The 23783-nt window shown below is 56.4% G+C and overlaps 1 protein-coding gene across 3 annotated transcripts in view; it reads left to right on the plus strand.

Annotated features, from left to right (window-relative positions):
• ITPK1 (inositol-tetrakisphosphate 1-kinase) overlaps positions 1-23783 on the plus strand; it is a 155615-nt gene that overhangs the window by 102273 nt on the left and 29559 nt on the right. For all 3 annotated transcript variants that reach the window (XM_045561779.1, XM_045561799.1, XM_045561790.1), the window contains one exon: positions 10775-10892. In XM_045561779.1, coding sequence (XP_045417735.1) covers positions 10775-10892 — 118 coding nt within the window. The remainder of the gene's footprint in view (positions 1-10774; positions 10893-23783) is intronic.

Here is a 23783-nt window from a genome sequence, read left to right on the forward strand (position 1 = left end):
GGGCAAGAGGGGGAGTCTGCTCTCTCCAAATAACATTCCCGGACTCCCGGTGATGGTGTGCAGTTCCTGCCGGCCCTGTCCTCGGGAGCATGTGGGGTTAACTTTTGGTGTGAGTGACTGGCTTCTGAACAACAGAGTTTCTGCCCCAGAGAGCTCACACTTTCTCCCCATCATAGCTCACGCTGCTCGCTGCTGGATAAGGTGCGTGACCCTGTGATGCCTCAGTCTGCCCGGGAGGATGACCCAGGTGGGCCATCGTGGGTAGTGTCACCTTTGGGACGGGGGTGCCTGTGACCTGGAGGCCACAGGAGATGCACGAGGGCCTGCGTGTATCACACATGCAGGGGACCCCCCACAGCCCCTTTTAGCTCCTTCCCCCTCATCTGGAGTGGGCTTCCCTCTGTCCGCTGGTGGTGGGGGTCACGTGCAGCTCATCCTGGAGCCTGGGGCCTGGGTATTCACTCTGTGACATCTGTTCACCACCAGGGAGACGGGGTTGCTGTGGGTGTTCTGCTCCAAGGCAGCTTCGTCTGCGCATCCCGAGTGCTCCAGCATTCTGCCACCGCCTGTCCCGCTTGGGACGAGGAGTTTCCCAGGCAGCCCGTGGACTGTGAGTCTGGTGGATTCCATGGGTGTGGCTTTCCCTGCGGCTCCTCCGCCAGGCTCTCTGCAGTCCTGTACTGGGAGGCGTGTGGAGCAGATGTGTGAACAGAGCGTCCCTCCTGCCCAGCCAGCCGCGTCCCCTCTTGGGGGGCGGCCCCTGGTTCCAGGGCTTTGAGCCTTTTCGGGGGGGTGGGGTCCTGTGCAACTGAACGCAGACGGCCTTCCTTCGCCACACTGACCTTCGCTCTGTAGGCTGTGTCTTGGAAGCGAGTTCGTATCTGTCTTTGCAAGCTGCCTCGTTCTTGCTGACGGCTGCACGTTGAACGGCCTTACCATCCTTTATTTAGCTAGTTCTCTATGATGTACGTTTAGATTTCTGATCATGTTTTAGAAACGCGCTACAGTGAATACCCTGGTACATATATCTTTGTGTACACACATGAGGAATTCTGCGGGATAAATACCTAGGAGTGGCAGTGCTGAGTTTGCACTTCTTAGTTTTGGCTGTTCTTAGATTTCTGTCGGCAGGAGCTGTACCAGCTATACTCCCACCAAGTGCTGCTCCGCTTTGCTCCACTTCTTAGGAGATGAGGCGTTTCTAATCAGTTTGTTTTGGCCTGAGTCACAGAGCGTTGCAGGGTGCCAGGATCCTAGCAATCCCCTCTTGTCTATTGGTTCTGCCACTGGACATGCAAAGCCCTGGGAAGGGTGGTGTCTTGCCAGCCTTGCCCAGCTTGCCTGGACCCTGACCCTGTCTGTGCCATGAGCCCGTGCTCCACCTCTCTCTGCCACACTCCCTGTGCTGTGAGGGTCTGACCACTCCAGCCTCAGCTTGTGGGTTTAAGTAACAGATCTGAGGAGCAAACAGGCCTAAGGGCAGATCGCGTTGTAATTTTCTTTGTGCCAGCTCTGCCAAATCACAGAGATGATACTGTGCAAAAGGTCAAGGCTGTCCATCAATCTGGCCTGAGCAGGGAAGCCCAGCACACATGCCCCTAAGGCCAGCGCCGTGTCTGACACACTGCCAAGGCCTCATCTGTTCCAAGCTCGGTCCGTGGCCCTGCAGACTGCTGGACCATTCCCTCTGTAACTCACAGCTGTCCCCGTCACTCCCTAGCTCAGGACCCTGTTGCTTTAGGACCAAGTCCAAACTCCTCAGCTGGTCTGTGTCCAGCTGTCTCTCCTACCCTCTGGCTTAAGGTAACCTTTCCCCTTGAGACCTGTGTCTGCCCCAGTCATGCCAGGCGCCTGGCAGGCCCTCGAGTGTGCTGGGCTCCCTCACCCCAGGCCTTTGCTTTTGCTGTCCCCGCTGCTTGGGGTGCCCTTTCTTCCCCCGGCCCACGCGTGCACCCTTGGTGGTTCAGGCCAGTGGCCTCAGGAACCCCCTACTCATGTGCACCCCCATGTCAACATCCCCTGCTCTGTTACCTCCACTGAGCTCCCCATCTGCTGCTTAGGAGACCCCGTGAGGGTGGGCAGGATGTGGCTGCTCTGGAGCTAAATGGGTGGCACCCCCCCCACACACACACACACATATACTCTCTCTGTCTCTGTCTCCTCTCTTCTCAGGGACTGTCACTCTTTCTGCTCTCGTCCTCTCTGGGAGGCCTCAGTCTGAGTGCTCAGACACAGGAGATCTCTCCAGAATACAAACAAGGCTTGGTTAAAAACAAAGTGTCTGCCGATGGGGGAGCTTAGCTCTCCCCCAAGGAGCCATTTTAGAAAACTCAGGAAAGGAGCAGTAAGTGAGGAAATGCCCTTGACAGACCAGGACTGAGTCTGGGAGAAACAAACCGAGGGAACCGCAGCCTCGGAGATGGTCTCACTCCGGCTAGTGGCCGGGGCTGTCACTGATGCACAGCTGCCGACTGTGCTGGCCCTGCTGGCCCTCCCCTCACGTGGGGGCACGTGTCTCGCTGGCCCCAGGTGACTGGGACCCGTGTGGTCGCTGTGCTGCGTGTGCTGCGAGGGCAGCAGGCCCTGGCTCCTGGGCATGCGGTGGCTTCTACCTCAGTTCAGGGGCTTGAGAGCCCATTTTTGGTTTATTCTTCACATCGCAGAATCAAGGGATCTACAACTTAAGAGTCAGAAAGGACGTTATAAATGAGTTTTCCCGACGTTCTCATTTTACAGGTGGGAAAACTCAGATACAAATGACTTAAGTGACCTTGAGAAACACACACGAAGTTAATGGCAATTCCAGGACTTCAGCTGAAGCTTCCTGACTCTGCCTTTGTCTCAGTTGCACAGCGCCTCAGGGTCCCTGTGTTGGGATTGAGTGGGGCCAGGTGCGGCCAGGCTGAAAGATGGTCTGCTGGGGATTGGAAGGCACAACCCTTGGCTGACCAGTCAGGGACTGTCACACAGGTTGCACACTGCGCTGCTCAGTGGTAGACTTGGTGGACGGCACCCTGCATGGCTAGGCTTGGTAGTCCTGCCCCTGGTGTCTACTGGCTGCTGCCACAAACTCCTCTTGGCTCTGGAGAGCCCACCACCAACCACTTCCAAGGTTTACCTGCATGAATCTCCAGCTCCTGCCGTGTGCCAGACCTGGCTGCCTGGCATGTTCTGTTGCACCAGGGCACCCAGCCTAGTGCGGATTTCCCAGGGCTGTCTGTGGTATGTTGTTTTCTGTGAGCTGTAACCAAAAGGCAGATGTTCTGGGAGGTACCAGGAAGGCTTTGCCTAGGGGACGTTTCACCCTGGCCTTGGTTGTTGCCAAGTTCATCGAGAGTGGTTGATGTCACCACATCAGTGGTTTGCCGAGAGGGCTCCTTAGTTGTCCTCCCCAGAAACCACTGCTCCGCATGGCTCACCTCCTCACCTGCACTTGCACCCGACTTCCTAGGGCCGGGTTACGCTCTCTGCAGAGCCATACTGTGCCTTTGAAGGTACGGCTGCCCTTGACACTGTTGTAGTCCCTTAGTCCTCCCTCTGCGGGGCCTACTGCCGTCCTCCTGTGGTCCTCCGGTGTGCCAGCTCCGCACCAGCCCTGAGGCTGCTGAGGGACCCACACATGCTCTTCCCTCCGCGCCACGGGGTCCTCCTCACACAGGCCACAGTGGACTGTGGCTTCCAGTCGTGTCATTTATGTAATATTTATTCTTCTAAGAGGTGTCTCTCTTCCATTTGTGTTCATTTGTCTTGCTCCAAGGCTGGAAACAGGTGCAGAGACACTGGTCTGGCTATAGGTGGCCCCTCGGGGGCCTTTGGGAGAACAGGGAGCCAGAGAGGACCCCGGGCTGGGGGGGCTCTGGAGCCAGAGGGCCGGGGTTCAGACCCCCTCGTGGCCACAGCCTCACTGGAAGAGCCCTGGCCAAGCACTGAGGTGCTCTGAGCCCAGTTTCTTTGTCAACTGGGGCTGACAACAGGACCTACTTCACAGGGTGGCTGTCAGGGGGAACCATGTCTGTTCCTGCATAGTGTGTAGGACCCTGACCTGTGTGCGGTGAACGTATTAATAACTTATCCTGGACTCTCGGCAGAACCCCTGGCAGGGTGCCAAGGAACAAGAGGCGCTGGACTTCACCCAGCGCTGGGTGGGGAAGAGCTGCTGAAAGGCCAGCCTTCGTGCCATCAGCTGGACGGGCTGGGCTGGGCCATGCTCTCAGGAGCAGCCAGGCCGTGAGATTGTGCTGAGTGTGCTCAGGGTTACTTCCTGTCCCGTAAAAGCCCTGCGAGTAATTTCAACAGCCATAAGGAAGCAATTTCAGCTCTCTCACTGGGGACACTTTCCCTGGTGGTCATTTGGTGGCCGAGGGTTCACTGAGCACTCAAGCCCTGACTCAGTGGGTCCTAGAACTCAGCCTGGAGGGTCCTCCTGGGTGTGGCCTGCTAGGCTCCTCTTGGGAGCGGATGTGTATCTGCTTCTGGAGCCCAGTGATGACCAGGATTCTGGAATCCCGTGGGGTTTAGGGTGAGAGGCTGGAGTCCCTGAGAGGCAAACCCAAGGCAGGCGTGTGCAGCAGGGCAGGGCCGTGGTGTTGAGGCCAGTGCTTTTATTCTTTTTCTTCCCCTTAATTGAAGTATTAATAAAATATGCACATAGAAAACTGGATGTGTTTGTAGATGAACAGCCTGATGGATTTCCACAAGCTGAGGACGCCACATCCCCAGCACAGGATCGGCAGTCGGGCCGTGCCCCAGCGCCACCCCCAGCTCCTGCTGCTCTCCAGGGCTACTTTCCTCTTCGTTCTTTCTTTTCTTACTGTCCTGACTTAGCAGCACCGCTGGTAACAACACCTGTCAACACTGCTGTGCTTCCTGCCTTCTGCACGTGGCCCGTACAGGGAAACAGTAGTCAGAGACTGTATTGGTCTCCTTTGCTGCGTAACAAATTACCACAAATGTGGTAGCTGAGAATGGCACACGTTTATCATCTGACCGTTTCTGTAGGTCAGGCACTCAGCACAGGCTGGCTAACCTTCCAGGTCACCCCACGCTGCAATCCAGGGGTTGGCCCCGGCTGTGGTCTCAGCAGAGGCTCAACCGAGGGAAGATGTGCTTCTCTTGGGTGGTTGCAGGATCCATTTCCTTGCAGTTGCTGGATGGAGACTTTCAGTTTCTCTCTCAGGGCTGCTCTCAGCGTCCAGGGGCTGCCCGCAGTTCCTGACCATTGGGCATCTCCAACAAGGCCACTTACTTTGTGGTGCTTGTGTCTTCAAAGCCAGCAATGGGGAGCAGAACGTGGAGTCTTAGAACATGTATCTTGGCTGGAAGCATGTCACGGGTCCCACCCTCACTCGAGGGGAAGGTGTCCTACAAGGACACCAGCACCAGGAATGAGGGGATCATGGGGCCACCTTAAAGTCTGAAACATAAGTGGGTTCAGAAATGATGTCCTCACAGCCTAGAGGCCAGTGCTACGTGCAGCAAAGATCAGTCAAACAAAAGACGAGTGGGAGGAAACCCTTTCCTCTGCCTTGGGCTGTGAGCTCCCTTCCCCACCCCGCTGCAGAGCTCCTGTCCTTCCACGTGACACCTCTTCCCCAGGGCAGGAGACAGGGACACTGGCTCTGGGAGGAAGGAAGGAAGGAGGCCAGTTATCAGACCAGGAGTGGGCTTTCTCCAGCCTGGTCCCCTCCCCCACTGCTCTCTCATACCTCCCACCCGTGCTTCTCTGCGTCTTCATGTTAACACGTAGCGCAGCTGGCAGAGGGCCTGGCGCCTGGCTTGCCTTCCCAGCCCTGCACGTGGCTCCATCCTTGCGTGAGCCACACTGCTCCCTGACCCTCCCTGCTTGGAGAGTAGGAGGTCCCTGAGCGCGGCTGGCCAGGCTCGCTGTCACCGTGGAGCTGTGTCAGCGTCGCTCACAGATGTCTGCTGTGCTGCGACTGATCAGAATCTGCCTTTCCAGTAGCAGACGGCCCAGAGGCCTCCGTGTAGGGGCCCGTCCACTGGTGCCAAGGGAGGTCCGGGAGCTCTGGTCCTCTGTGCTCCCTCCTGCTGCTGGCCCCAGGCCTTGGTCCTCGGTCTGATGTCCCAGACCTGCCTGGCTGAGCTGTGGACGAAGTTCTCCAGCACTTGGATTCCAAGTGGTCCTTAGTCTTCCTGGGGATTAAAAGCACCTCAGTCACATAACCTGTGTTTCAGCAGGTGGCAAGATAACACTGCAGAGGCCCCGGGCGTGACACCGTATGGCTGGCTCTGAATCCTGGCAAAGCCCCACCTTGCTGTGTTTGACCTGGAGCCCATCACTTTGCCTCTCAGAGATTTCTTTTTTTTTTATTTTTAAAATAGGAATAAAAAGAGAGGCATTCGTTCTGTAGACCATAGACCACTCTGAAAGTCAAATGCAACATTTTGTGTGACTGCCCCCATTGAAAACCAGAAAAAGTGCTATGTTTGTATGCGGTGGTGGATTATTATGATTTTTATTTAAAACATTCATGTCTGAGGAGCTACGTTTTGTGGTCTTTGCTGTTCTCATCCCTAGGTATGTACCCCAGAGAAATGAGAACATATGTCCACACGAAAACTTACACACAGATGTTCATAGCAGCATCATTTGTAATAGCCAAAAAGTGGAAACAAACCAAATGTCCATCAAGTGATAAATGGATAAACAAAATGTGGTGCATCTGTACCACGAAACGTCACTTGGTCTTAAACAGGACCTGCTGGACGGGCAGGACCAGGTGAGCCTAGGGGTCTTGGCTCAGGTTTGCCCGGAAGAGTCCAAGTGTTGTAGAATAATGAGAATTCTTTTCGTTTTTGTCTCTGCACCCTCCTTTCCCATCTGCTGTCTGGGTAGCAGGAAGGCTATCCTGCTGTGTAAAATGTCCATTTCGAATAAGAGAGGAGCTCAGAGCATTAACTCCAGCTTCTTGTTTACAGACAAGAGTAAATGGCAGAGGCAGGATTTGAACCCGGGACTTTTGATGACATTTTCTCTTAGATAGGAAAATCCCTGTGCCTCACTCCCCACTCACTTCCCACCTGCAGGACTGCACAGGAAATCGTATCTCTGATGTTTGTCTTGTCCTCATTGAGCTCAAGTTCTCAGTGCCAGTTCTCAGTGCCAGCCCAGAAGAGGGCCAGGTGCCCCTGTGGGCATCATACCGTGGGCTTGGGACATCTGAAAAATGCCTGGGAGCGCTTGTGCTCTGGGTAGCACCTGGCTGGGCTCTCCCGCAGGTGTTTTGCAGCCCTCCCGCTGGCCCTCCTGGCCTGGGACTGTCAGTTCCTGCTTAAAGCCAGGCTGCCCTTGCTAACTCCCAGGATCCCTCCCTGGGTGTGCTGGGGCGGGCAGGCCCCCAAGGGGACGAGTGTTTACCATTCGCCATGGAGATGGTTTGGGCCTTTCTTCCTCTGAGTGCTGATAACATGGTACAGGGTGCGCACCCTTCCAGCAGTTTGTTTGGTGATTCTGAGAGACTTGTGAAAAATGCATGAGGCCTTCAATATAGCAGATAAGCTGCAAAGCTTGGAAGGAAACACTTGTGGATAGCACGGTGATTGGAAAAATGCTTTGCCCTCTCTGTCTCCATCCCAGAAGGGATTGGTTTCGGGAACAATAACTGACGCTTTCATCCCGGGTCAAAAGCTTTTGGTGCTTGCTTTTCAGATATTTTCCCCTTTGGTTTCATGCAGCCTCTTTCCTTCGTAAGTTTGGCTTAAACTCACGTGTAAATGCCTCTGAGTTCACTCTGCAAAGGTCACTGCCTAACACACAAACGTGGAACCGGAATCAGCTTCGTGTTACTCAGCAGCTGAGCCAGCCGATGCCCTTCTGGGGGCGCTGGGGGTGCTGGTGGGGAGGAGGGAGCATGTCCGTGTTGTGAACGGCCTCAGGTGCTGGGGAGAGGTGGGCCATCAGTCCCAGCAAGTGTCTCCAATATTGCCTCCTCTTCGAAGGCAGGCGGGGAGTGCGTGTGGCCCTGCTGTTCCTATGATGCCTCTAGCAAGCAGCTGTCCCTCCCGTTCTAGAGAAGCTCCCCTCTGCAGCCTTGAAGTCTATCTGCATTTACAAACACCGCTCCTTGATTTTCTCAGTCAATTTAGACCCACAGAATGTGAGGCCATCTTTGCAGGGACCTTAAAGGTCACCTCAGTAACTGCTTATGTCACAGGTGAGAAGACTGAGACAGCCCAGTGGCTTGCCTGAAGGTGACAGCGAGAATCGATAACTCTGGGTGCCTGGGTTTCTTGGCTCCTTGTGGCATAGCCCTCCCGTGACCAGGCTACTCCCTAGTGTTGGGGGAGGGGAGTGAGAACAGCTGAGCGCCTTCAGTTCCGACTCGGGGCTTGAATTGGCTGGCCAGGGTTACATGTAGATCTGGTGGAGTGAAGCACATGCATGTCTGCTGCACGCCGCACGATGCCCCGAGCACTGCCAAAGATGGGCAGCTTGAGCAGATGACCTTTTAGCATTGTGATATTAACGTGATCCCATACATTCGTGTGGGGAGGGTCTCATGCACGACATGCTCTCGTGGACGCACAGACCAGGTTCAGGAGAACAAACTCTGATAAAGGAATGGTGCCAAGAAAGATAGTTGCCGGGGAGAGGGGGGGGCAGACGAGACGCAGAGGCTCAAGTGCAGGCTCCTGTGAGGGTGAGGCTGAGACTGGCCCAGGTGGGGAACTGGCAGGACCACGTGGCCCGACGGCAGCTCTGGATAAACGCTTCCTGAAGGAAGGCTCTGGGCTGGTCCCCACACTCCAAACGGGTAGCAGCCGTGGACTGTACAGGCAGCTGGCCGAGGGTCAAGTCCACTCGCTGCCAGTCGTGTCTCTGCGGGGGAGGAGGGAGCCATGGAGGCAGCTTCTCTTGCACGTAGGCCCGCAGCACACGTGTGCAGAGAGGCACTGCGGTTGTGCAGGAGCAGGTGGGTCTCGTGCGAGTCACAGGAGGGGCAATGGGAGGCCGCCCCAGGTGGTACGCTGGCCACCACTTAGGGACGGAGGAATTTTTTAAACATTCAAAGAAAAAGATGGAAAGGAGCCAATAGCCAGGTACTCCGGTGTGAAATACAAAGAGAGAGATTTTAGCCTGAAAGTGGATGTGAATTTCTAACTTTTGTGTCGAGAGCTCTTAACAGTGATTACTAGGAACCAAAATAAGTTCACTGTAAAAAACTAATTCCAAATGGATCTTTCTTTTGGTTGATAAGGTTTACTAGAAAAGAAGCCTTGGGGGTGTTTCTCCCCCGGCCTTTGCTCCCTCACAGACTGGTGCCGTGGACGGGGCGGGGGACAGTGGGTGACTTCGGCTGGTGTGTTGGTCCCCTAGGGCTGTTGTAACCAAGTATCACAACTTGGTGGCTCAACACAACAGAAACTGATGCTCTCCCAGTTCGGGAGGCCAACACTGCTAAATTAGGGTGTCAGTAGGGTGGGTCCTTCTGGAGGCTCCAGAGGAGAGTCTGTTTGATGCCCCTCCTGGCCTCTGGTGGTTGGGGGCAACCTGTGGCATTCCCTGGCTTGTAGAGGCATCGCTCAGTGCCTGTCTTCACATGGCCTTGTCCCTGCATGTCTGGGTCCAAATGTCCCTCATCTTATAAGAAAACCAGTCAGTGGAGTAGGGCCTGCGCATATCCTGCATGGCCTCATTTTAACTTGATTACATCTACAAAGACCCTCTTTCCAAATAAGGCCACAGTCACAGGTACCAGAGGGCTGGGACTGGAGCTTATGTTGGGGGGCTGCAGCTCAACCCACAGCGGCTGGGGAATGGCTTTCTCAAGCCCGGCGTTTCCCCAGAGTCCCTGTCTGGTCACTCCAGCATTCCACAGTTCTGTCCTTAGGACCAGAGCTTTAGAGCCAGAGGGGTGGTCTTATTTACTGTGTCTGCCCAAGTTGCTTTGGCCTACCCAGGTAGCTTGTCACAAAGGGGACGACACGTGGTGGTGCCAGGATCCCTGGGGCTTTTCTGTTGTTTTCCTACAAACATTTTGTCCTATATTTTATTGAATTTTGTTACAGATAAAGTATCTTTTTTCCCATGTAAATTAGGGTTATTTCCCCACAAATATTGTAAATTCCTTAAAAACTATGATTTTTATCACAGTTTCTCTTGCATTTCCTTAGTGCCTACCATGAAACTAGTGGGTACTGAAGTGAAGTACTTGAGTGTTGGTGGCTGGTGGCCGCCCTGTGGCACATTTCTCTCTGCCACGCCCTCCCACAGACTCGATGACTCCCAGCCCCGGTCCAGTTTCCCCCAGCCCTGCCGCAGGGCCCCTACCAGCGCAGGGTGCTGGGCCGCCACTCACTGAGCATAATCGGCATGTGCAGCAGAGCTGGTTCCAGGTGAGGCTTTATCCAGGGGTCAGACAACCCGACTGGAACCTGGTTGCTCTCCTGTTCTCAGCTCTGTCTCTGAGCTTTGCCTCCATCAGGCCTCGAAGTCCTCCCGGTGATGCTCATAGCCCGGCCTCTGTGCTCCCTTCTCCTCCGTGAGGCCACGAGCACGCTCCTCTCAGCATTCCCAGCAAGAGCCCTGAGCCTGCCCCTGCAAGGACCAACTCGGGGTCACGTGTCCTTTCCTAGGCTGCAGCGCCAGGGCTGGGGTGCACTGATTGGCCCCTCCAAAGTGATGTGACACCCCACCCTGAAATCAGGGCTGGTGGGTTGGGACGAGCATGGGCTGGGGGCATGGAGGGCTCGAGGGGAAAGTCTTGCTTAGCGCTGCCTCTGGTCTCTAACCGGGCGGGCGCTTTTCTTTCAGGAATACATCGATGCCCACCCCGAGACCATTGTCCTGGACCCCCTCCCTGCCATCAGGACCCTGCTTGACCGCTCCAAGTCCTACGAGCTCATCCGGAAGATTGAGGCCTACATGGAAGGTATGGACAGGTGTGGCTCGCCGTCCACGGCAGGCCATCGTGTGAAGCGGGGGCCGAGGGGTCTCAGCTTGTTAGGTACTTTGGGACAGGAAGCAGTTGAATCCCATGAGGGCAGTCGTTCCAGGGAGGTCCTTTCATTCTCCTCTTGTGACCTCAGCGTGCTCTTTGGGACAGTGGCTCTGAGGGTTGTGTGGAGCCCGTGGGGTGGTGATGAAGCGTCCCAATGACAGTGGTCAGAGAGCAGAGTGTGTGCAGACGGCTCAGCGGCAGGCAAGCAAGTGGAGTTATGCAACCGGGCCAGGGAGACAGACAGAAATGAAGGGCCCTTAATCAAACACACGGAGACATGTGACATGGCTGCTGGACCTCGCAGGGTACGCTCTGTTCTCGCATGTGGGAGCCTCCCCCTTAGCTGTGAGCTTCTCCTGCCAGCTGCAGGCTCTTGTCCCCGGGGCCTCATCTCCCCACCCCGGGAGCTGGCAGCTCCAGAGAAGTCAAGGCTGCCTTTTCAAGGTGTTTGTTTATGTGAGAAGGACTTTTTAGAAAGATTCATGTTAGCAGTAACCTTCTAGTTCTCTTTGCCTGCTGTGTTCCCTGCTGAGGGCTCTTGTTCATTTTGCAGGAGAAGTGCTTTGCCTAGGCCCTGGGGCTGCATGATGATTCATCCTAGGGCCAGGAGAGGCAGCCCCATGGCAGGAGCCCCTGCTCCCTGCCATATAGACCATGACTGTGGCCTAACCTGGCTGCCTTAAGTCCTGACCTGGATGGTGACTTGGCCCCAGGCATCATCTCCTGTGATGGTGGAACCAGTGGGTCCAGTTTGGCTTATAAGGACAGAGGCAGCCCCTCTGCAAGGGGACCATTGTGGAAATATGAGAGCAGCATTTATTGAGTATGTACTGTGTGCCTGGCTTTGGGTTAGGCCTTCTCCCGATACTCCCTATTTCATTGCTCTTAAAGGTGAGCACCACGATCCTTCCCATTTTGCAGATGAGTCACAGAGGCTCTGAGAGGTTAGCAGATGTGCTGACACCACACAACGCACCGGTGACCAGGCCAGCAACCCTCCAGGTCTCTCTGGCTCAGGGTCCCCAGCTCCTACCCAGTCAGCACAACTTCCTTGCCCACAGCCAGAGGGCCGTGAATCTAGCAAGCACCTGACATGGGTGCAGCTGAGGACGTTGGCCCCGAGAGTTGGTGAGCCCTTGGTCCTCTCTCTGAGGAGTGCCCTGCGGGAGAGCGGGCTGCTGGGCCCGGCTGTCCTGAAGGGAGTCTCCAGGCCTCTTTCCCTGGGTGCCTGACACTCACCAGCAGGGTGCAGAGAATGCGGGTGTCATCCTGGGGCCCCACGTGGGCAGACTTTCTCTGCACGCCAGCCATCCTTCTTACGTGGTCTGGCGTGGTCAGCCTCCGCTGTCAACCTCCTGTCCCTCTGCGCTCCTTTCCTGGGTCTATTCAGAGTCCAGATGGGGAGAAAGAGCTGCAGTGACGGTCTCTCTGAATGTCCCCTCCTCGGACCATCTTCACCTCAGTCTGCTGTGGGTGTCGTTTTGGCCAAATGTTGGTTCTGGAAGGACAGCATCCTCTTTCCAGAAGGTGTGTTTGTTGGACACTGGCTATGGGGGGACAGGAGATTGTATTAAAGTACTAGAAGGCCCAACTGGCGGAGGAGGGTGGTGGGTCAGCAACCACATCTCAGGTCCTGGACAAGAGCGACGCATCTGGTGGGATTCGGGAAGGTGCTGCGAGGGACTTTTTCAGAGCTAAAAGCACAGGCTTCGGAGGGAGACAGACAGAGGTTGGGTGTGGTTCTGGGCACGTGCTAGTCATGTGGTCTTGGACAAGTCAGTGGCTCTGGTTCTGCCTGTGGTCTGGAAGATGTGGGTAATAACTGGTCCATCACAGCTGTCAGGATAATTGGGATGACGTCTGTAGAGCACTTGGCACGGTGCCTGGCCCACTGGGTCACCCAGGAACAGCAGCTACTGAAGCTGCCCTTACCACGATGGCAGGGCCCAAGCGTCTGGATTGGGTCTCAGAGTGTCTGAGGTTTTCAGGAGAGAAAATCAGGGCTGGGGCTCAGGGTGAGCCTGGGCTGGGGGTGTTAGCGTGCACGGTGTGGTCAGGGACCACGAGCCGGTGATGAGGCTGGACCGTGGCAGGCACAGGAGACAGCGTGTGAATAGCACGAGGAGAGGCAGGCCCAGGAGACAGGCAGCAGGGAGCTCTGTCTCCTGCTTGCCAGACACTGGAGTTGGGCTTCTCCTGGGGGCATGAGGGGACTGGTCAGGATCTTTGGGCAGGGGAATGTCCCAGTTCAGTTGGGGGATTAGAAAGTTTAGGAGCTGCCCACCAGGGGACAGGTGTGGGTCATCCAGGAGAGAGTCCAGTCCCCTTGAGGTCCAGCAAGAGCTTGTTGGCCAAAGCCTAGAGCACACTTGGGCGCTTGGGCCTAGGCCGGCAGGAAATGTTGGATGGGTGGGGCGTGAGTGCTGCACCCTGGATTTTCCTTATCGTGTGTGCCGAGCCTTCTTCCAGGAGGGCGGTCGGAGGCTGGGACTTCCCGGAGCTCTTTCCTGCCCACCCTGGGGCTGCCCACCAGGGGGGGCTGTCCATTTCCCAGCACTGTGGGGTGGGTCCCTGCTGGGTCCCCCCCTGCCCTCTGCAGAGGCAGCACGGCTTCCCGGGAGGCGCATCCTAGGCCCTCCTCCGGCCCACTCCCTGCTATTCCTGGAGGCCTGCAGCCTTTTTAGGCATATGGTAAATGGCCATAATTACCCTTGAAGTTCCCTCAGATAATAATAGCAATCTAAGTGACACTGCTTTTGTGTTGGGAGAAGGGGCTTGGCAAGACTTCCTGGAGTTGTCACCATCCCTCATGCTAAGGCTGCTCTCCCTGTTCTCAGAGAACCTGAGTGGCTGCAGGGAACAGAGCTGGCGGGAGGCTGCTGCAGGGCTGTCTGGGTCCTTGTTGATGGGCAGGGGGAGGAGACGACCAGGGTCCCTTGCTCCGCAGTGGGGGTGGGGAGAGGGCCATCATGGGGAGGGCATCCCAGGGTAGCAGGCAGAGCACTTGCACCGAGCATCCACACTCGGGTGGGCGTCTGTCTCCCTGCAGAGCATCTGCGTGGAGAACTCCCTCCCCTTCTGCATCAGAGAGGCTGTGAGGCCTGCTGCTCGAGCTCGTGGCCTCGCCCGTCTGAGTCTCTGGGTGGCCTTTGGTCAGTGCCATCCCAATCCCACGTTCCCAGAGCTCAGCCTCATCTAAGTCAGAGCCTGGGAGGAGAGCAGGCTCATTGCTCTGCCTTGGATCTGTCAGCCTCAAACCCACCCACTCAGTTGGCAACAGCAGAGACCCAAGATAATGGTGGCTTAAATGAGATAGGACTTCATCTCTGGCAACAGCCCAGAGGAACCGCATCCAGCACTAGTGTGCAGTGGCAGGGACCCCAGCTTCTTCCGGCTGCCTCTTCTTCCTTAGCATGGCCCTCCTGATCCCAGATGGAGGCTGAACTTCCAGCCCTCGCATCCGAGATCTAGACATTAGGATGGGGACAGCACAACTAAGAACAAGGAAGCAAAGGGGAATAAGCCCTAGTTGTCATTTAAGGAAGGGTTCTGGAAGCTACAACGTGACATTCTCTTCTTACATCCCTGGTCAGAATTAGTCACATACAGAGCTGCAAGGGAGTTGGGAAATACAGTCCTTGTTCTGGACAGCCATGTGCCCAGCTAAAATTTGGTTGTTTTGTCACCGTGGGAAGAAGAGCTGGAGTGAGTTTTGGAGAATCGTGAGCTGTCTGCCATGTCACCTCCCAAGACATGGGCCCCTGCCTGGGGACCCACCTTTCCCATGGGTGAAGACCTTGGGGTGACCATTCCTCCTCTGGGTGGTCAGGGGTGTGGCCTCAGCCTGTGACCTCATGGCAGTCCCGTCTGTGCAGCCGCTGGAGACCAAGAGGCCTGGAGGCTTGCAGAGGGACATGCCCCTTGGTTTTCCCTCATAGATGACGGCTTCTGGGAGGCAGCCACTTGGGGGGACACGCTTGAACCCACACCCACCTCCCTCCCCACATCCGCGTCCCTTAGGCAGAGGCACAGGCAACACTGAGCCTGGATGTGATTCAAACCACACACAGAAGCCTCCTAGAAATTAAGCCTTGCCTGGTGCAGGCATGGGGGAGGGAGGGAGGAGCCCACGGTGACAAACTGTGATTAGCCTGGCATGCGTTTGCAGGCTGTCTCTTCTGTTGGCTGCTCACTCTGCCACACAGGGCCAGGGTCCAGAGATGGAAGCCGCAAGGCCAGTTGCCACCCCAGGCTGAGCGATTCCGGACAAGACTAGCTGGCTCCTGAACTGGCTGCAGCCATGTGCGAGAAGGCACCTGGGCCATGATTGGATGGCCTGGGTTTGTGCTCTGTCCCCAGGGGCAGCAGGTGTGGAGGGTCTCGGGCCACAGGGCAACAGGCTGGAGAGGTCCTTGACAGCTCTGTTGACTTTGGGGTAAGGGGTGGCTCTCCAGAAGCTCCCACACATGTGTTGCAGGTGACAGATGGCCTGTCCTGGACGCCAGGCCTCCCTGGTGAGGGGGTGTGCATGCCACAGACCGAGCATTTCTGCCTGTGGTTTTATGGGAATTTAATCAGAGCTCATCTTGGAGGCCACTTGAAAGCTGGACTGAAAATGAGTAATCTAGACACCAAGTAAAGAGAAAATAACATTCCTCAGAGTCTGGGAGAAAGAATTCCCCGAAGAGCCTCTGCCGGGGGTGGAGGATGGGTGGGGGAGTGGGGAGGACTGCAGGGTGGGTGTTTGTAGGTTGCGGGGGTTGCACTCAAGTCAGGGAGGGGCTGGCCATCCGCCCTTGGTGAGCTGCAAAGGGATGGGGGTGGAAAAGGCCTTGGAGTCTAAGGCCAGGCCTCAGACCTCCATCCATCCCCTGCCCTGCGTGGCCTCTCTGAGCCGTGCTTTTGTCAGCTCTCAGGAAGGTACTTAGCACTTACTAGGTGCCGGGCACTGCGTTAAGAACTTTACGTCTAGTAAATGCTGATTTAGTGCACATGATGCCCCTGTGAGGAAGGTTCTGCTTTCATCCCTGTTTTGGAGATGAGGACACTAAGGTGCATTGAATTAAGTCACTTGAGGTCACAGAGCTACCGGGGGTGGATCCAGGATAGGGAGCCACACAGTCTGGGTCTGCTCTTAGCGGCCCTGAGCGTGCTGCCTCCTGCTCCCCCAGCCCCTCTGGCTGACAGGGGGCTGAGGCGAGGATGGATGCCGTCAGAGACTCTGCACCTGTGGGCAGGTCGTGCTGTCCAGGTGATGCTGGCCAGAGAAGGTCCCCAGGGTCCAGCAGCTTCTCTGCTTCAAATGGTCACTGAATCTCTGCCCCACACTGTTACTGGGGAGGAACAGAATCCTGCCTTCTTTCTGAGGGCGGCAGCACATCAGAGTAGGAAAGAATGAGGGGCCTTGTGGCTGGCAGACCTGGGCTGGAATCTCAGCACACCTGGGCCAGTCACTGCCCCTGAGTCATTTGTGCATTTGTGAAGCGGTGTTGACCCTGCCCCAACACTCCGAGTGCCCGTCTGCCCAGCCCATGGGGCCAATGCCGGGACGACATGCCCCACTGAGGGGTCTGGGATGAGGGAGGACAGGGTGCCAGGCCCCACATACTGACCAGGGAGGTGGGGGCCCCTCGGCGGGTAGGTGCTTGGCTATGGTTCCCCTTCCTGGACTTCAGGGAAATGTGGGAGAGACACTGTCCTCATTTCCACATCGGCCACCATCTGCCCCCAGGCAGAGACCCCTCCTTTCAGGTAGAGGTGGAGGGTCTGCCGAGCAGGGTGGTGCTTAGGGCCCCTGGAACACCCCCGCCCCAGGGCGGCTGAGCACCAGCTGTGGGCCAGGGGGGAGGTTGTACTAAATTTCACCACCAATTGTAAGATGCACTGATATTTTAAATTCTAGTAAGAAAGAAAAAAATTTAAGTAAATTGTGACAAAAATACTGATTATGAAACACATCTCAATTTCAGAGATGGAAAAATACTTTTAAAACACACCTTAGAATCAATGAAATACTGCAGTATTTAGCCTTTTCCTTCTAATCAGCTATGGAGTCCCTCTCTCATTTTTGTGGGGCTTCTGATGAGAGGCCTGCTCCACTCAGCATACTCAGGAATTGCTGGACCAGGTGGGCCTCCCCTCCATTGGTGCCCAGACCTGTCCCTGTATTCTAAGCTGTTAGTGTGCAGGACCCCAATTGCTGGCAACTCGAACATCTGCTTAACCCCAGCCTAACTCCCCAGAGTCAGCTGCTGTTCACAGTTTGGAATCTGTCCCCTCCCTTTCTTACACATAGTATTATACTACATGTGTCCTGGTACAATTCATTGTCCTCACTTAATATTTATGTTGGCTTCTTCCCATGTTAGCGCACAAAGATAAGAGAATTAGATCTGCCCTTTTGATGGCAACATAGTATTTCAGCATGTGAATGAATGAATGAATGGATGAATCATAATTTCTGCTGGCCTCATAAGGTCATTCCAGTTGTGTTTGGATTTTTTTTTTTTTTTTTTTTAAGGAACTGGGCTGCAGTAGACAGATCTCTGTGTATTTCTGTAAAATTGATCCCTAAAGTGGAATTTCTCGGCTGAAGATTATGAACATTCCTCACGTTGGCGGATCTTGCTGGATTGCCCTTCAAAAAGTCTGGACGCATTTTACCCCTGGTTGTGCCAGTCTGCCTAGGGGAAGTGATATCCAGCTCGTCTCACTTTGCATATCTGTCATTATTGGCAAGATTGAGCATCCCGTCATGTGTTCATTGGCCCCATTTGAATTTCTTCTGTGAGTGAATCATTTCATGTTGTCTTTGGTCTTTTTCTTGTTGATTGATTAGAACCCTTTTTATTTGAAAGAAATTGTCCGATTGTTAAGAAATATGGACCATTTCACCATTGCAAGCACCTTCCTTGTGCTGGGGCCAAGCTAAGATGCTCTGCTTTTAGAATAGGTATTGCCAGAACAAGTGCTCCAAACGTTTTAAAAACGTCTTGAATGCAAGCAGGCTGCTGCGTTCTGGGAGTTGGAGCTGAGTGGGGACAGTGAGCATCTGCCCCGGGCCCAGAGGGGCTGTAAATCAGGGGAACAGCTGCCACGGAGTCTGTCCACGTCTCCAGCCGCCGCCGCCGGGCTTAGACACTGGGCTCAGAAACGTCTGTGCCTGCGCCTGGGCCAGGGCCTGGCTCCCCCTGTCCTGGGCTGTGGCCATTCCGGGGGCAAACGGCTCTCTGGCCCCGCAAAGTGAGATGGGTCACTAGCTAAGTCAGACGGGAGTCAAACTGGTCCGGCCGACCATGGCACACTTCACCAGGTCATGATGTCATGGCATTTGGGGCCCTCTGTGTCTGTCCAGGAATGATTCTCTGCCCCCAGTTGCAGGCAGGGTCCCCATCCTCCGGTGTTTTCCCACAACAGCTCACCGGTAGTCAGCGAGCTCACTGAGTATTGAGCCGCTGACAGGGAGGTTGCAGCTGTGGCAAGGCCTTCCGGGAGCAGGCAGGGGCTGTAGCCACTGGTGAAATGCCACTCTCCTTCCCCAGCCACTCCAAATAACACAGTTAGGTTTAGTAACTGAGTGGACCAGTTTCCTATTGCTGCATGACAGAGGGCAACAGACCACGTGGCTTACAACGGCACCCGCTGACTATCTCACAGCTGGGTGGGTCAGAAGCCCGAGTGGTGTGGCTGGGTCCTTGCTCAGGGTGTCACAGCTGGGCTAAGTGCTGGAAACCCCGGGAACAAATCCACCTCCAAGCTCACTCTGGTTGGCAGAACCCAGTTCCTTGTGGCTGTAAGACTGAGGTCCCAGTCCTTGCTGGCTGACAGCTTCTATAGGCCCTGTGTCCCTTCTCATGTGGCCTCTCCATCTGCAAGCCAGCCCCAGCGGTCCAGTCTTTGTGCCTTGAATCTCCCACGTCCTCTCCCGAGAAAACACTGTGTGATAGAGTACGCCCCACCTGGGTCCCCCATTTGGTTACATTACATCACATCACAATGTAATGTAACCTAATCACCAAATAATACCCATCACATGGACAGTCCTGGCAAGTCCACCAGGGGACAGAGACTCTTGAGGGCATCTTCTGCCTGTCACACTGAGCAGACTCAAGGGTTTTTCCTTACGTGCTTCTAAGTTGAGTGGAATTTAGTTGGTAGTATTAAGTCTCTCTGGGCCCTGTCACCTGTGCCGGGCGTCTTGGGGCATGGGGCCCCTGCCCAGCCCCTCCCCTGGGTGACGTCTCTTGCCATGTGGCCCTCACGTTCTACACTGCAGCCATGCCACGCCCCACGGGCACCCCCTCTTGACCCTCGGCACTTGTCCATGGTGTTCTATCTAGAATACCCTCAGTCCTCTTGACTAGCTCCAGCTTTGGGGTTTGGTTCAGGACACTCCTCCTAGAAGCCCTCTTGGCTGCACACTCCCTTCCCCGTGCGGGCCCCTGTGCCCTCCTCCCTTTTCGGTCACACACATCCCGTTGCATTGTCACTGGCTGCTGGCTGCTCTCTTCTTCATCCATTTGTGGGGGCCTCAAGGACAGGGTGCAAGTGTGTCTTTGGGGACCTGGAACGCAAGAGGTGCTCAATAAACGTGCAAAGGAGGGAGGGATGGATGTTTTCAAGAGTTAGACGCATAATAAGCAGTTGCACTGGGGGAGCCTCTGAGCAGAGGCATCCCAGGGGAGGGCTGACTTTGACAGGTGGGGTCATGGGCTTGGGGAGGGGGCGGTGATCCTGGCCATCTGTGGGGCTCTTGCAGAGGTTGTATCTGAAGCGGCTCTGAGACAATGGGCTGAGCTGCAGGAAGGTGGGAGCCACTCCAGGGAGCGGGAGCAGGATGTTCAGGGGAAATGGGGCCATCTGTGTTGCTGGAGAGAGCCCCATGCTGAGCCCCAGGGGGCCTTGGGTGCCGGTTTTGACTTTGCCTGTGGGTGGGGGCAGGGAGGCTGTGGGGAGGCTGCTGTGGTGTCAGGGAAGGAATGGAGGGCTCGGTGAGGGTAGTGGCAGTGGGCAGGAGTAGGAGGGCACGGAGCCCAGAGATGGGCAGGCAGCCCTGGCAGGCATCTGGGCGGCCAGAGGACGAGGTGAGGAGAAGGAGCCGCAGGGCGAGCCACAGCCGTGATTGTGTGCCAGACCCGCAGGGGCTGGACAGTGCCACAGGGGGCACCAAGAGGTGGACTGGATGCCTCCATGGCTACCAAGAAAGGCCATGAGGGAGGGGCCCTTGTAAGCGACAAATTGTAATAAGCCCCCAGCCTGGGCTGAATCCTGGGGCTTCTAGTCGACAGGCAGAGATGACAAGGAGGGTATTCGTGGGGGGAGGTGCAGTACAGGGGAAGGCCCAGTGGCTAAGAAAGGTCCCTCTCAGTGACAGCCTTTCTTGTGCTGGGGATTGGGGCTGGCACTGGCCCGAGTGGCATTGCTGCCACACTGTGGCATCAGGGACCCGGGGCCAGAGCCGTCCTCCTTCCTCCCCTCTGCTCAGGCCCCTGGAGAAGACTCTGCGAGGGAGCTCACTCTGCTGCCTCGGGGCCTCTGCCTGGCCAAGGACGCTGTCGGGCTGGGGACGCTCCTTGTGTTTTCCCTGGTCCTGTTCTGGCGACTGGCAGCCCCAGATCCACCCTTGTATTCCAGGCACGAGGATGCTGGGTCAAAGCTGCGCGTTCTGCCAGGAGAGTGACGCAGGTCTCGGTGGCCCTCTGGGGGTGGCTTAGAAATTTGCTGCTGAGCTGCTTTCAGAGTCCGAGTTCTGTCCTGGTGGGTGGATGGATGAGAAGGCTCCGGCTCCTTCCGTGTCTGAGGTCAAGAGAAGCATCCCTGGGAGGGAGGAGGCACGTTGCCCCGAGTATCTTCAGTCTCCGGCCTCCCCTGGGGCTTCGTCAGGCCAGGCAGAGCAGTGGTGGGCTCTCTAAGGTCATCTGGGATTTTTTTAAATGGTGGCCCTTGAAATGCCACTACTAGTCACGATCATGACGGGAAGGGTGGTGGAATCGCACTCCGTGTCTGCTGCGTGCTGGTTTCTGTTTTAAGTGCCCTGTGTATTAGCTCCTTTGGTCCTCACGGCAACTCCATGAGCAGGACAGCTCTCATCCCCATTTTACAGATCAGAAAACCAAGCCCATGAGGTGAAGCCACTTTTTCAAGGTCACACCACCCCAGGCAGTGTGAGTGCCCAGCCCAGCAGCCCCAGGGGCCAGCCACAGGGTGTGAGGGAGGCACAGCTGGCCCGGTGCCCGCATCCTGGCCTCTGAAGCAGGACAGGAGCCTCCCAGACTCCTTCCAGCCTCCGTGTTCCCAAGCGGGCGTGATGAGCGTGGAGAGAAATGAGGTGGTTCCCCAGTGGTTCAGGACGTGGCTTGGAGCCCAGCTGCCCATCCGGGAATCCGCTCTGCCGCATGTTGGCTTTGTTCTCGACCACGTAACCACTGAGGGCCTCCGTTTCCTCGCGTGCAAAATGGAGGTGGTGATGGTGATCTGCACCATGGCATTGCTGTAAAGGTCATGTGAGTTGGCGCCTGCACGCGGGTGGTGCTGGCCTGGAGCGCACTGCATGTGCCTGTCTTGGTGGCGCTAAACACGCCATCTCCGTGAGCCGCCGTTCTGGTTGTCAGTTACTGTGGAAGCCGAAACAATGGCTTGAAACAATAACATACTTATTTTGCTCCTACATCTGCAGCTTGACTGGGCTCAGCCAGGCACTTCTCCATGGCCAGGCAGTCCTGCACGGCTGCCCAGCACGGCCGCGGGGCAGGAGCCAGAGTACTTACCTGGCGGCTCGGGGACCCAGGGCTTGTTCCCGAGAAAGAGAGCCTCTTGCGGCTTTACTTCCAGAGTCTGTATTCTATCCTTCTGTGAGGCTGTAGGGCCAGCCCATGTCCAGAGGGACAGCATTTAGAGTCCACCTCATAATGGAGAGAGGCGTGTAAGACATTGGTTCACATAATTGTGGAGGCTGAGAAGTCCCAGGAGAGCCGGTGGTGTAAGTTCTAGTCCAAGTCCAGAGGCCGAGGGCCAGGAGAGCCGGTGGTGTGAGTTGCAGTCCGAGTGTGGAGACGGATGTCCCAGCTTGGAAACAGGGAGGCAGGGGAGTGAGTGTTCTCACACCGCCTTCTGTTGTAGTCGGGCCTTCAGCCGATTGGATGGGGACTCACGCTGGGAAGACAGTCTGCTCCACTCGGTCTGCTGCTCCACATGCCAGTCTCATCTGGATGCTGCAAATGTGTGGGCCGCCCATGGCCCGGTCACGTCTGCACAGAGCAGTGTTCTAGGCTCCAGGCAGGTCCCAGGCACTCAGAGGTGAGTAAGCCAGCCTCAGGCCCTGCCCTCTCCGGGCCTCCCCGTCAGGGGGGCAGACGCCACACAAGCCTCTCCGCCAGGGTGACCAGGCGCCAGGGTGGGGGTGCTGAGCCTGTGCTCAGGGGTGGGAGCTTGATTGAGAGACTGAGCAAAGCTCATTTTGTCCAGAGTTTGGAGGTTGATGATGGTGGAAGGAGAGGGAGCTGGAGGTGTAGGCAGGCCCTCGACCGTGGAGGACTTCAAGGCCGGGGGAAGCCTGGACATGCCCCCTGAGATAGTGGGAGCTGCAGAGCAGTGGCTCAGCCTCACCTGGGGCCCCACGGATCACACCTGCTCATCCTCCCTCACCCACCCAGAAACAGGGAGGTGCGTCCACACCCTCCTGCAGTCCTGGTCTGGGCCCCTGGCCCCGAGGCCTCCGAGGGCACCGCTTGGCCTGTGTGGTCAGGGGCCTGGGTGATGGTGCAGACCTCTCAAAGGAGCCCTGGTCTTCCCTCGCACCCATGGTCCTCACGTGACCCTTCTTTTCCCCAAACACTCTGGGCGAACTCGACGGCTGAGCTGGCTCAGTCCTGCCTGGGAAAGCCTTGCCCCAGGCTGCCTGTTGGTGACCTGGTCCTCAGTGCCTGACCGGGGCTTCCCTTACCCCTCGGGCACCTGTAGGGGCACCTGCATCCCTGTGCCTGGTGCTCACGAGATGCTGCTCACTCCTGAGGAGCCCTCTGGACCCCTTCATGGGTTCAAAATGGTCCCCAGGGTCATTGGGTGGACCTCAGTGAGCAAGGGGGAGGCGGACCAAACTCCAGCTGGTCATAGTGGCAAAGACTGACCTAGTGCTTAACCGCCTGCCGCGCGGTCTCAGTGTGCTAGCTCACACTCACTCAGTTCTCACAGCAACCTCTGCAGCAGGCGCCGTTGTCCCCAACTCGCAGGTGTGGAAACTGAGGCACAGAGAGGATGAGTGGCCAGCCCAGGGTGAGACAGTGGATCTAGGATTGGAACCCGGCCCTTAGTATGCACCACTGCACGCACCCCAGCCTGCCCTTGGCCCTTGGTGGGGGCTGCTGCATCCACTGCAAGGGTGAGGGTCCGCTGCTCCTGGGAGCTGCCCAGAGCCGCAGCCGAGTTTCAAGTGGCTCCTTGTCCCCACATCCCCAGGACACACCAGCTTCAGGGTCTGGAACTTTTAGTTCCTTAACAAACAAAACAAAACATGTTATTTCCATTTTCTCTCATCCAGGACTGTTAATGGGCCTAAAGATACACCCATGATGTCACTGCTGTTCGGTTGTTTCCATCCCTTTTGAAGCCCCACAACCCCCCCTACAAATCCAGCCTGCACTGGCCCTGCCCTCAAGGGGCCTCAGGCTGTAGGGAGGTGACTCACTTGCCCCAAGCGAGTGCAGGAGGGCCGGCTGTGTAGGTGCCAGGGAGGGCTGAGGGCTGAGCGGCTGTGCTCTGGAAGCAAGGAGGAGGGAGCCGGACACGCCGCTCTCCTGAAGGGGGGTGGAGACGTGGGCGGGGAGG

This window comes from Lemur catta, chromosome 1 (assembly GCF_020740605.2).
Source record: "Lemur catta isolate mLemCat1 chromosome 1, mLemCat1.pri, whole genome shotgun sequence".
NCBI lineage: Eukaryota > Metazoa > Chordata > Mammalia > Primates > Lemuridae > Lemur > Lemur catta.